The sequence below is a fragment of the Neopelma chrysocephalum genome, unplaced genomic scaffold, assembly GCF_003984885.1.
Source record: "Neopelma chrysocephalum unplaced genomic scaffold, ASM398488v2 Primary Assembly neopelma1_80b, whole genome shotgun sequence".
In the NCBI taxonomy this organism is placed as follows: domain Eukaryota; kingdom Metazoa; phylum Chordata; class Aves; order Passeriformes; family Pipridae; genus Neopelma; species Neopelma chrysocephalum.
In genome coordinates this window covers 5,955,778-5,969,542 of record NW_020897742.1, presented here as the reverse complement: position 1 = coordinate 5,969,542, position 13,765 = coordinate 5,955,778, and the positions used below count along the sequence as shown (strand labels likewise).

Genomic DNA, 13,765 nt, shown 5'->3' with positions numbered 1-13,765 from the left:
GTATGTGGATATCTATACCTGCAGATATTTAATCTGACATCACAAGTCTCTTCATGGACATTGCACAACCTCCCCAAGTAAGGCTGTACTGCTTCACTGTCCTCCCGCATCTGAAAATTAAATTAAATTCTCCGGAATTAAATTAAATTTTCTATTTTCACACCTGGAAACACAGAAAACACAAATATAAAAGGCTGCTGCAAAACAAGACAGAGTAAAGTGAAAACTGTTACATCCTCCCTCACAACTCTTCCTGATGCTGGCCATCTCAAATCATACTTACTTTAAGCTCCACACATAAATGAACCCCACAAGCATAAAAATGTATATATACATTTTACACACACCTGCTGTGTATGCAGGGGAATATTTTTAAATCACATTTCATTATTTTGTTCAGATACTGAAAATGAGCAGTGTGGGGTACAGTAAATTCTTTCACTTTTTTTTTAAACTGGGGGATGCTCTTTATTTTAGACAATTATACCATCCACAGGAGCACAGAATGATTCTTGGCTTGGTAACAGCATTTTTGATAGAACATCACACAAATAGTTTTGGTTCAATGTTTGTTGAATGACAAATGGCCTAACTGAAGTAAATCATATTACTTGTGGAGTAAAAAGTATTGAAGTACGGGTGACATGTCAGATCCAGGTCATTCCTTTATCTCACTCATATTTCACTCACATTTAACCTCCATCTGTACATTTATTTACAGAGAATTTTAAACTGATTCTCACCACTAAGTTCTCATATGTATGAAACAATCAGGGTTTCCATAAGGCTACAGCATCTGATCGATCTTACCTTAAGCATATGAACCTTAAATGTCACAAAGGATCACAGCAGCTGCTCACCTTCTTGGAATGGCAATTCTGGATAAATACTGATTCCGGCAGTATGGAAAATGAAGTATGGAAAAAAGATTAACTGAGAAAAGGTTAATGCAACCAGGTCAACACTTAAGAAATGCCTGCTTTGGTTGCACGCTAAAGTTAATCCATTTCCAATAACGTTGCATTAATATACCAGCTTCTACTGAAACTTTGAATCCTCCCCCAGATGAAAGCCAGTTCTGACAATGGTATGGCCAAACATCTGGGGACCAGAGAGCTATGAGAAGAGCTGTGTAAGAAAGAGCCTAGCCAAAGGCCTGCCTGACTTTGCTTGGGAGCTGCATCAATCTTAGTACTCACCCAAGCTATGCTGCAGGTGTGCCATGGACCTCACAGATTCTGATCCGCTCACTTTACCTTGGATCTGCCTTGTCCTTGCAAACTTGTTTGCTCTGCTGGCTGAACCTCACTGCTGTCACCCTACAGGTGACTGCAGGACTGCCCTCCAGTCAGGGAGGTCACTGCCCTTGTCGGTATCACCCTGAGCTCCCAGACTGTCTTGCCAAAGAGCCGCCCACTTTTGCTGCTCCCTGAAGCCTCAAAAGAAAGGCTTGCAAGGAATCCTTATTCCCATTTCACCAAAAAGCTCTTGTGCTCGAGTGAGTGCCAAGCAGCTTCGTACAGCCCACCAACTACAGCTCACCCGTGTTCCAGAGTTCCAGCACTGGACACTGAGGAGCCTTGCCTCACTGCCAGCAAAATGTAAGTGCATGAAAAGCAAAACGCTGACCAAAGCCACTGTCATCAGAAGAATCTCAAACCAGAAAATACACTTCTTTTAATCTGAAAGTTAACCATTTCAAACTGATTCAGTAGTACCCTGCAGACCAACCACATCTTTTTTTTACTGCTCCCAGTAGCCCACAAAATCACTGTTGAAATATGGATGCCTTAAACCATAAATGCACCTCTAGCTCTTGATCAAATGTAGTGGGATTCAGACCTACCACGAGAAGGAGCAAACTCTGCCAAATTCCAGCTCTTACAGTGACAGTTCTGTCCACCCAGTCCCCAACTCTCCCAATATCAAGCACAATGGAGGCAAGTTTCCACTGTTAATCTTTCCATGTTCAGTACACCTGAATTGCGCACAGATAATTTCTAAGAGATAATAAAATGCTCCAGGGGAAAGATGTTGCACTAGCACAAACTTTAACTTGTCATTGCATTTGGATTTCAAAGGCTTGAATGTCAAGAGACAAGACTCCAAAAAGAGGGAAACACCCTGAAGCAAACACAACTACATTCACATTTTCTCAGTGCCTAAGGAGAAGTAATAATAGTACTTACAGCATGAGTGAGACTGACAATGGAATACTGGGTAGTTCTGCGCTAAAGAAAAAGCATGAGGTGGTTACAGACAACGCAGAAATCTGACAGCTAGAGGTAAAAAAATAGGTATTGAGAGACTCATCCTTTAGTTGAGAAAAAGTGATGATTGCAATGTATGTTTTTAAAGATAAAAATATCATGTGTAAAAGGTATTTTTAAACTAAAGGCAACATAAAGCCAAAGCCAGTTTTGAAAAATAGAATTGTGTGTCATCCTTCAAGAACCAGAAAAATTTATTGAGCCCCTGTAAAGATAAGATTTTAGACAAAATAATTTACCCTTGATCTTCTATCTAAGCAGTCACAAATAAAGATTTCAGAAACCAAAATCCTCAGCTCTTAAGTTAAATAAAACACAGGCAGCCTCATTGTATACATAAATTCTTATATAGAAAACATCCAGGGTTACACAATAACCAGTTGCTGGTGATTTCTGCAAAAATACCATTCACACTGGACCATATTCATAGTGTCCTTCGGTCAGTACTTTTACTTTCATAAACTTTTCAATAATTAACACAGGACTTAGAAAGTTCTGGTTTTGTGTTCATCAATGAATCAAAATACAAATTCATTGGTACTCTGTCAAAAATTGAAAAAGCCCCTTTTTCAAATGAAAAATGGGATAAAGAAGTTTCTTAAAAAATAACACGAACTAATTCAATGAAACAGTCGCCCTCGTCCACGTTTGCTCTTGAGATGACTCGCAGAACGCCTGAGAGTTTTCCTCTCTTGACGATGTCGTTTCTCAGCTTCCTGCTGTTTCCTTTGCTGCTCTGACTGGAATATTAAAACAAAAATAGACTCAGGTTCTTGTAAACTTGCACCTCATTGTTCCAGTATCAATATATCATGTCAGAATTCCATTAGGAAAACATGGAAATGTCACCACAAATTGCCCCACGCTATCTTGTCTCATACCGTACTTGGTAGTTCTAGGTATCCCTAGGCACTATTATTCCAAGTTTTTCAGGGCAAATGTTTAACACAAAGATACCAAAAACCAGTGAATAAAGTAATGTATTTCAGGTAAAAAACAATGTTTAACAATACACTCCAGAATTTATATTCAATTCCCTCAAGAAGGCAGATCCCAATTTGAGGCTACTTAGTATATACCTTGGTTAACTAGTTCAATATGTTAACTATGTTCAATATTTGCAAAAATTTATTTCAAAAAGACAGCATAATTAGTTAAATTTGCTGAAGCATACGGGTTTTTTAAAATGTGTTCTGACTTAGGAGTTCTTGAAAGTGTTTTACATGCTGTATGCAATTCTAGAAACACTTTCCACATGAAAACAATTTTTAATTTCTGCTCCTGTGGCACGTGTTCTAATAATGTTTCTCCCCTTCATCAAAAACATGTTGAAAGTGTTTAATTTACGTACCAGATAAACTACTATTTTCTTTGGAAGACTAAGGTTTCTCTTTAAATCTAGCATGAACTGGCACTACCCGAGCTCAGGCAACTGTCCATGCTAAAAAGTACTCCAGCAATTTCAACATCAGCACAGAACAACTGAATTGACAGTGAGACACAATCACTACTACTGTGTATGCAGCTGCATTCTCACTGCATCTTGCTCTGTAATCAACAGCATTCAAATGCCAGCCTACCTCTCCCTGAAATCTCCCATTCACAGACCATTTAAACTTGAGCTAGAGATATGCCTGCATAGACAGCATTTTGGCTGAGGCGAGACAGGAACCAATTTACCAAATGTAGCAATAAGCCCATATCAGTATGAAGGCACTGAAAGCTAGTGGTCTTTAGACTTTGATGAAATTTACTGATTCCCACTTTCACTGCAAGCAGAAAAAGAAGAAACCCACTATCTGAAAATATAAGTAATTTCTCTGTCTCTATACCTGTTCTGAAACAGTCTAGAAAAATCTCATTTAAGTTCACATTGACTGCTACTAATAGTGGACTGATCTTGATTTGCATCAGAAACTTTGTGGTTTGGTTTTGGGTTTTTTTGTTTGCTTTTTTTTTAAATGTCTTCCATACCTTCCTAGTAGTGTAAGTACTTAGGTATTTTAGAAACCCTGCTATTTTGTTAGATCTATTTGCTATAACAAAGCATACTGAAATTGAAAAATAAGCTGCCACACTGTAGGAACCATATTCAAATCCTCTGAAAACTAAACTGTGAAATATCAACGACAAACAATTTCATCACTGGATCTATCAGTGGTTGCTAGGCATTTGGGAGGCTGATAACATACCACACCTGCAGCAGCCAAGTTCAGGCTCAATTCCACTGACTAGAAGTTTGAGTGATACCAACCTTAGGGAAGAACAATTCCCTCCCAGACTAAATCTTTCCACCTACTCGTAAATACATCTGCCTTTAAGGAAAAGGCATCACAAAGTGTAAGTTGATGACTCAAGTAACACTAAAATCTCTTTTTTGGCTTGTCAACTACAACTCTTCATTCTCTGAAAAGGAGCGTAAAGACTGCATAGCATGACTTCTTCCTAGCTCTACCTGCTCCATTTCTTGGGACTTCAGAATATATACACAGGGTCTGTTTCTTTGAGAGAAGACTTGTGAGTTTTACTTTGTTGTTCTGTTGATAGGAGAAAATATCTCCACTGTAGATGCATTATTTTTCTTTCAATCAGATTTTTAAAAATATTTTTTATGCAAATGACTACAACATACATATTTTAATAAAGCAGTATCAGTTAACAGTCAGGAAAAGAAAATCCATAGATGTTAGCAGCACAATAATTAAAAAAACCCTCAAAGCTATATCTTATCTGATAGAATCAAGTAAAAATGGCATTCTGAACCACTGCTGTGCCTCTCGTCTTCCACCTTACTCCTAAATCTTCACAAAACTGTTACAGTGACAGTTCATTGTGCACTACTGCCTGCAAGAAACCTTGTGGCTTTACACTTTCTAAGTTAAAGCTACTGTAAAAAACACTGTGCTTTCAAAGTCCTGCAAAGCCCATTTAATTAGTTGCAAGACACTAACATATCAGTTACAGAGTTGGTAAAATCCCCAGAATGGTTACCCTACATGGCACTGCAGAGGAATTTGTGATGAGTCCACAGTCAACACATTTTAAATTCCAGAAACAGAGGAATAAAAAACAGATGAAAAAGAACATCTGCAGGCAGATAATAATCAAGTAAAATAAGTAAGGTAGAAAAACTCAATAAATCTGACTTTTTTTTTTCCTTCAGGCATAACCAATGTGACAACCAAATAACTATGCAGCCATTCTTGTGAAAGTGAGAATAATATTTGACCACTGGTAAGGAGAAATGTATTACAGCAAAGAGGCTTACCTGAGGAAAACCATTTTTAACTGAAGTAAATTTTGTCAGCTCAAGTATATTAATATATAGGTCTTAAGATTTTATAATGTGTCCTTTCCTCAGTTCTGAAGCAATTTTCTAGTGAAAAATCCCTACGTGTTCCACAGCAGCGGCAGATGCACACATGCATTCAACTCTCTTCACACTATAAAGTAATAGCGTGTCTGCAGTTTACAAAAATCTTTAGGCTGGGAAATCAAAAGCCTTGGTAAAGGTAGATAGGCAGCAGTCAACCACATACTTCAAATGGAATTTGACAACTAGAACAGGACCAGGACTCATTCCTGTGCCGTGTGTTACACAAGTTCAATGACAAAGGCAGTTGGGAGCTCTGCTTTTATCATGCTCAGACCAAGCTCCCTACAGCATGCTGCCTGCATTTGGACCTGCAGACCAAGATCTGTCCTGGCACAGAAGTCAGGCAAGGTCACAAGCTTCTGGTGGTGTGTCTGCAAATAAACTATTAAAAGACGCAAGCCATTATTTTCCACCGGAACATAAGATTTTATGAGTGTTGCTTGAGTTATAAGGGATAAACACACTGAGTACTACCGGAGGCTTTCATTCTCTTGGCAAGAATCTGGAGAGTTGGCAGCTTATAAAGAAATGAAGAGGGACATTTGCTTGACGGTTTTAAAGTTCCTGTTCTTTCATGCAAAAACTAAAGTTATTTGTGTATTATCTTTAAAATTATATATATATAGCTCACCTTCTTTAATTTGAATGTTGCCTGTTTGCTGCCTACTGTGGTATCAGACACATTGAGTGTGCCAAGTTTTTCTTCAAGCTTTAAACGATCTTCAAGGGTTTTCCTGCAGAGAAAAATGAACATTTAGTCCCTATATTTGCCATCTTTTCACTATAATAAAGGTTGATAATGCAGTCAAAACTAATCTCAATTTCTCTGAAACTAAAATGTCATAACTAATAAAATAAACATTCAGGAAATAAAAAAGATAAATTCAAATAATTCCCTCCAGATAGTGCTTTCAGTAGAAACACTTTTAAAATTTATGTAAATTTCATTGGTTTTGCTGCTAAAAAAGCAACACAACTCTAGATGAGAAAGAAACTATATCCTTCTATTGCCATAGTTTTCTACGAAATGTCAGAAAAAGTTGGAGATATTAAACTCTGGTAATAGATACACGCACAAATAAAAAAAGTAGGGCTAGATATATAAAATTTTCTTGAAATCTCATAATTTCTGAATTGGAAACACTTTTGAGGGAAGGAAGTAATCTTGACTATAAATCAGAATGAATTCATCACAGAATGAATCACTGCACTGACAGAGACAAACTACTTAATCCAAATACAAATGACTGTTTGGACACGATGCCCACAACAGTCTTTTTCTGCATAAAAGAAAAATATAAATAAGTGAATGTGATAAATAAGACAGACTCTGGCCCCAGAGAGGAGCTCCACAGGAGCACATGACTTCAAGCACAGTGATTATCACTGAGTTTCTGTAAGCAGGTTGGCAAAGAGCCTCTCACCCAGGCACCCAAGTCCAGTATTTCTGTGGAGAAGGTAGCTGTTGTGGCTGAAACTGGTACTGTTTTCAGCTCTTCTCCACTAGAAGCTAAAGTCCTTACAAAGGCAAGAGACATGGAAGTGCCCCAGTTGCTCCAGGTTGCAAGCTGATACTCAGTATCATGATTACTGACTTCAGTTAAGTTGGGTCGTCACCTGGAAAAACTGAGGCGTGGAAATACACCTTGTTCCCACACAGCCTCCAGCTCAGGGGTGAGGCAGGCAGGCAGGTAGGGATGGTGCTGACTTCAGCCAGCCTCCCTAAAGGCACCTGTGAGTCCTAACATAGCTCATCCTTCTCCTATAATGTAGGTCCTACAAGTAACTAACACCATCTTAAAATATAACATAGCTTACAGGATCAAACTCACTCTACGTGTGCTTAGAAAATATTCTCCTAACTGTAAACAAAATCTGATTCTGCAATTTGAGATGCTATTAGTGCCTCACTAGCACTTTCTGAAGAGGGCCAGAAGACATTTTTTGTACAAGTTTGAAAATGGAAAATAAGTCATCATAAAAACACAGACAATTAGCAGTCACCAAAGTCAATGGCATTTACTGTGGACGAAGGACTCATGGACTGTGTCCTCTGCTTGAAGTCTCTGAAGTCCACTGAATTTTGGTTAATGAGCCATTTTATGTAACAAAGACTTTTCGGATTAATCATGAAAAATTACTGTCAAGAATTACTTTATTTCTCATGACTAGGTACTTTGATTGTATTTTTTTTGTAGTATATTTTTCATTGAGTACATGTAAAAACTTGTTCCATCTGTGTGAATCGGAAAGACAAGCTAAGCCTTAGAGCTAACTGTGGCAGAAGATCAGTCACCAACACTGTAGTGGGATTTCTATGTTCAAGTCCCATTTTTCTCGCCTTTGAAAATGAACTGGAGAAATATGGCTACTACCCAGCAATTATTTAGCATGACTGCCTAGATACTGCTTCAGTCAGGAGAAAAATTAAAATGAGGAGATACTAGCAAAATGCTGTGGGGTTTCAATTTAACTGCATAAATACAGGTATGTGTCTGTTTACCTGAAAATGTGCAGACCTCAAGTGACGGTGAATTGCACGCACTGATACACAAACACAAGAGCTGGGTTGTTTGTTTTGGTTTTTTTTTTACATCTTCCTCAACAAATTAATTTAAGGGATACATTTACAGTGTTATTATAAGCAAATTCCCCTGCTCTACTGTAAAATACAAACAAAAAAAATTATCAATGCACTTCTTTTTTTGTCTTTATTAGGAGAAGAGTTTTTCAGGACTTTTTCTGCTGTTTTACTTTAGCAATACCTAGGAATGTCAACTGTCCTTTTGTTGGCTTCCTTGGCCACCTCTGGAGACACATACACGGACTGTCATTCTTTTTATAAAATATGACTACTGTAGTTTTTAGTTTTGATATGCTCTAACTTCAGTAACGTACTCTTTCAAGAGACATCAAGGTAAATCAAAAAAAGCTCTTAGCACACTGATAAAAATCCTTTCCTTTCATGCATTCCTTTTAAGTCACTAGGTAAGAAACTTATGCTGTAAGCAGAGGATTTGCAGGTTTTCTTGTCCAAGTGCAAAAGGGGAAAACTGAATGCAGACAGATTTGAGACAAGGTGTTTTTTACAACCATGAGTAAATTTTGCAGATTTCCTGCACAGAGAAATGCGTAGACTGTTGGTCTAAGAAGAAATTTATAGTACGCACCACTGCTTTAGACGTTGGGCTTGGAGCCGTGCTGAGTCAGGAACATGTCAAAAGAAACACCCAGTTTTATATAAGTCATAAACTGTTTCCTCAGGTAGAACATTATACGATTAGAGAAAAAAAGAACACCTAGCCATTAAATGCATAGTGAGGGTATTAAGGTACTTAATTATACTGGTCACAGACCATCATTCCATAACTTGGATATATCAAATCAAAGACAAACATGCCAGACTCACCAGATGGTACATGCCATTACAGTCTTTCCAATTTTCAGTATGTTACCTGAATTACTTTTATGCTGACTACTTATCAATGAATAAGGTCAGCAGAAAATAAAATTCTAATGTGTAAAAATGCTTATTAACCAAACAAGGTAGCTCATAACACATGGTAAATCATTATGATTACAGTATCATATCAGTTATATGTTATACGAAACAGATACCAGCTGTTAATTTTTAAATTTCTTCTACAAATTTGAGGAATACCAAACTCCACACTAAGAACAATGCTTGGATCAGCACAAAGGGGTCAGTGAATGTTGAGCTAATTGCTTAGACAAAGACTAAAAAAACCCATGCAAGACAATTCAATGACAGCAACTCAGAAAACAAAGGATGTAATGCTATCCCATCCATTTTTTTTGGTCATTCTCTTCTGTTCTCAAATTCTTCTCCTTTTTCTTACATTTTACATTATATCCCATCTGTGCACCTACCACACAGAGGGTATCCATTAGCAGCAAATCTTAAGATAGATTCTCTTTTCTTTAAAAGCAACCTTTTAAAAGTCTTTTGATGGTTTATGTTACCACTGATATTCCTTCATCTACTGGATGGGCCTGTGGTATTTGCTTTTGTTTTCCCTGGGCTGAAGCAATAATCTTTCTCCCTTAAAACCACATGAAAGAATTTACTTTGCCTGTGTCACACTGTACTAATTTTTTCTAAATGTTTCTCTTCCTTACACCTGTCTTGGCTTATTTACTTAACTTTCCACACCCTTGTTCACATTTAAGCCTTGTATGTTTTGCATAAAATGCAATCTTAGTCCTTCAAGTGAGCGCCCTTGAGAATTTTCTTTAGACCTTAGCAGCTAAATTTGTGCAAAAGAACAGCATGTGAGTAGGCTGCAGCCATACAGCCTTTTAATGAAGTATTTCAATGGCACTGAGAATACAGTGTCATTTGACCACTGTCTCAGGCTCATTCCAAGTTACAGCTAACATAACTGTAAACCTAATTACAATATAAAAAAATATTCCTAACCTATAATACTTTGTCAGAATGTCCAGAGATGATTTTCTCCTGACAACGGAGAAAAACTGACAAAATTAAAAAGATGCTTTATCTTCTGGAAAAAATTGAAAAAGAAAAATACTCAGAAGAAAGTTAATGGAAAAATCTAAGAAAGTTAGAGTCCAGAACAAGTGAGTACGTTCAATAAAAAGAACAAAATAAAATTCCTATGTGACAAAAAACAGCTAAGGAAAACACAGGAATCAGTTCTGCAAAACTGCTATAAATCTCAATTTATAAAGACTACTGCTACTACTTAAAAAGGTCTTAAAGGTACAACATGGAAATCAGACTACCTGACTACCGTAGGAACACCATTTCACTAATACTTAGAAGTCCATTTTATATCATAATTTGAGTTAAAACTTGCACATTTAAGGGACAGGCTGAATTTTTATCAAGTGTTTCTTTACGTGTCTTCAGAAAAGTTCATCATGAAACAACTAGGTTGTAGTGTCAGTCATTAGTGACAGAAAGAAACAGACCCATCATATATATATTTCACTTTCTTTTCTTTGACTGTATAATTTCATTCTATGTGCAAAAGGTAATGATTATTATGAGATCCATCCAGCACAACAACCTATTTCCAACATTAGTCAAAATCCTGCTCTGCATCCACTGTGCTGCAAGAACTCTGAAGTTACCTACAGTCTTGAAAGGTTTTAATATTAGTGGCTGTGCTTCAAACAATAAAAGGCTATGAAAGCTTATCTTCTGAAGGGCTCAACCCACCTCTGAAAAAAGCAAATCAATGAGATTTGCAGGCATTGAGCACCTCAAAGCCAAGTCCTTTAGTTTGATGTGCTCTTTCTTTAGTTTGACATGCGCTTTACACAGTATCCATTACTTTGGCTGATCATCAATTTAAAGCAACCAATTTAAAAACCCAACCAATGAACAAACAAAAAACCCTAAACAACCCCCCTCCTAGTCCAGTATTTTGTATTGCAAAAAGAAAAACAGAAATAGTACGTCCTGACAATAAGGACAGTGTAGATTTTGAAAATTTCTGGATGCAATAAAAATACCTAGACAAAACAATTTTTCTTTCACCATCTTGATCCTACCTCCCAAACCAGTGACTATTCATGCAGCATTCTACATTGTTTTAGAGGGTCAGATAAGGAACATCCAGACTGTCAACCTCATACTGACACTGGTGGAGAAACATAACCAGTCTCACAAGACATCAGTGTTGTTACCTGTGAAAGCAGCACTTCACAACACTGAATAATGGATCCCCCAATCTGACTCAAAATATTAATCTCTTACTCATCTCATCTGTGTTGCCTCTCTGCCCTACTTTAAACAGTATATTTGTTTAACTACAAAACAAAGCTTTCAACAACTTTGTCACTTTAGGTTATATCCCTGAATTGCCAGATGTTGCTTTACTTCCAAGCCAAAACATCACTAGCCTGCACTGCAGGGAAATACTTAAGAATTGCCCACCTCCAGCTATTAAAATAGGAACATTAGTCTTACTTCATTAATTTTTGTTTTTTGGCAGAGTCTTTGAAGCTTCTGAATTCCTCTCCTTCTCTAATCTCGAAAAACTGAGGTTTCAGTAACGTTTGCTGATCCTCCTTGGACCTTTCCCGCCGCTTTAGTTTTTCCTCTTGGCGTAAAAGCTTGCGCTGTTTCCTGACCTCTTCAACCCAGCCTTTTTCATCATCTGAACTCTCAGAACTTTCTACATCACTTGCTTTTCCTTCTGGTTCTTCCTCCTCTTCCTGCAGACAAAAATAGTACAAAATAAGAGATCATCAACTAATTTTCCTTTCAAACCATTCCTGCAGAGTACGTGACAGCTTTTAGATACAGCTGAAGAGAACTAAAAGCAGTAATAGCAGATGAAGCTAAAAATATAATATGAAGTTGTTAGTATCTACATACTTTATGTTTTTCAAATGTATATTTATGCAGACACAATATTGTTCACATCTAACAACTAAATTAGAATTATAAATTACACTTAATTACTGTAGCTGATAAGACATTCTTGCATGCCTCAGTCTTTCCGGGGTGAAAAGTCTGAATGCTTGAAACAAAGGAAAAAAAACCTATGGAGTTTTCTTAAATCAAATGGAAAATATTTTACCTCTCCTATTGCTTCCAGTTCCTCTAAGATCTTTAGCTTCCTCTTTCTTTTCTCACTTATTTTAGAAACAAGTGGATTAAGTAGTCTAAATTCTTCACTCTGCTCATCCACCTGGAAATCTGGATTCTCAAACATGACCTTAAAACGATCATCTTTGAGAAGGCTAGGCAGATTCTGGAAAAGAAGCAAAGCATGAGAAAGTTAGACAATTCCAAAAAAGACATTAATAAAATAAGTAACACTTTTTTTAATCAAACAAAATTCAAAACCAGCATATGAAATGCCGGTTGCTTTATCCTTCCAGGTCAAATAAAAATCAAGATATATGCTTATTGTATGTTTACGAAGATCGTTCTAAGCTACCTGTAAGTAAGACTTTTTTAATGCATGCTACAGACACTTTAAATACACAATTACTAATATTTTTGAATTAATGTTTCTCATACATTCAGCCAGCTAGACTGGAGACATGTTGTTATCTATTGACTAATCAGCAGTACCTCCAAGGCAAATATGTTGCCTGACAGGGGTGATTCTACAACATGTAAAACAAATTATCAGGGTAAATGTCTTTATGCAATGGTACTATTGTTTTACTGTAAATACTTAAGAGGAAGTATTTCTATACATATTAAAACACCTTTTCTTCACTACCTTCACATACCAAATGGAGAAGACAGTTTTATTCATGTCAAAGTAAAATGAACTCAATGTAAATTTTGCTATTGGTGAATTAGGAATAGTTCAAGCTACAAATTCAGGTTATGTGAAGACCAATTGTTGTCATTTTAAAAATCACTGCAATCAAAGCTTTTTATTATAAAAAGCTGATCTTTTAACACTGCCAAATTTATATCAGCATATTAATCTCCTCCCAGCATTAAATTTTCAGTGTTACTTCAGAAAGGGGAGGGTGGGACTGAGAATACAGAAAACAACAAGTGTAAATTTCAAACACAAAACTGGTGCAAATGTGTGACTTTCAGCCACACAGCCAAAAATTAAATCCCAAAGCCTAAAAAAAATTGTTTGCTGTAAGACTCTAATGCCATTTCAGGAAAATAATCAGCACATGCATTTTTATGTATATTCCTTTTTAGCCCACTTAATAACAAACTCTATGTACTCCAAAACAAATCAGCCCCCAATTACTGAATTCTCATTTTCATTGTTACATTTGCTTAAGTCTGCATTTAAGTTTCACCACCATCTACTTTTTCAGTAGTTCATACTTCCTACTAACCCTAACACACAAGATTTCATTAGATGCCACATGCAGCTAATGTCTGCCTTTTGTGAATGCAACATTCCTGTGAGAATGAGCACCTATGAAGTGCTACCTATAAAAAGCCTGCCCTCTTGTTAGGTATGAAACATTAACTCATTTCTTCCACTAAACTTCTCTTTAGATAGAAATTGATTATTTTTAACATCAAGAAGAATTGCTATTGCATAAGAGCAAACCATTTTGGCTAATCTATAAAATACAGTTAACCGTATACACAAATAAAGGCAATTGCGTCTTTAGTTTCATAGATAACATC

General features: G+C 36.7%; 1 protein-coding gene across 1 annotated transcript in view; it reads right to left on the bottom strand.

Annotated features, from left to right (window-relative positions):
* Positions 1-436: 436 nt before the first annotated feature.
* NOL10 (nucleolar protein 10) overlaps positions 437-13,765 on the bottom strand; it is a 50,140-nt gene continuing 36,811 nt past the window's right edge. Inside the window, exons 18-21 of the mRNA XM_027690151.1 lie at positions 12,222-12,395; positions 11,606-11,853; positions 6,278-6,380; positions 437-3,010 (exon numbers count right to left, since the gene is read on the bottom strand). Of these exons, the coding sequence (XP_027545952.1) occupies positions 2,891-3,010; positions 6,278-6,380; positions 11,606-11,853; positions 12,222-12,395 (645 nt within the window). The 3' untranslated portion in view covers positions 437-2,890. The remainder of the gene's footprint in view (positions 3,011-6,277; positions 6,381-11,605; positions 11,854-12,221; positions 12,396-13,765) is intronic.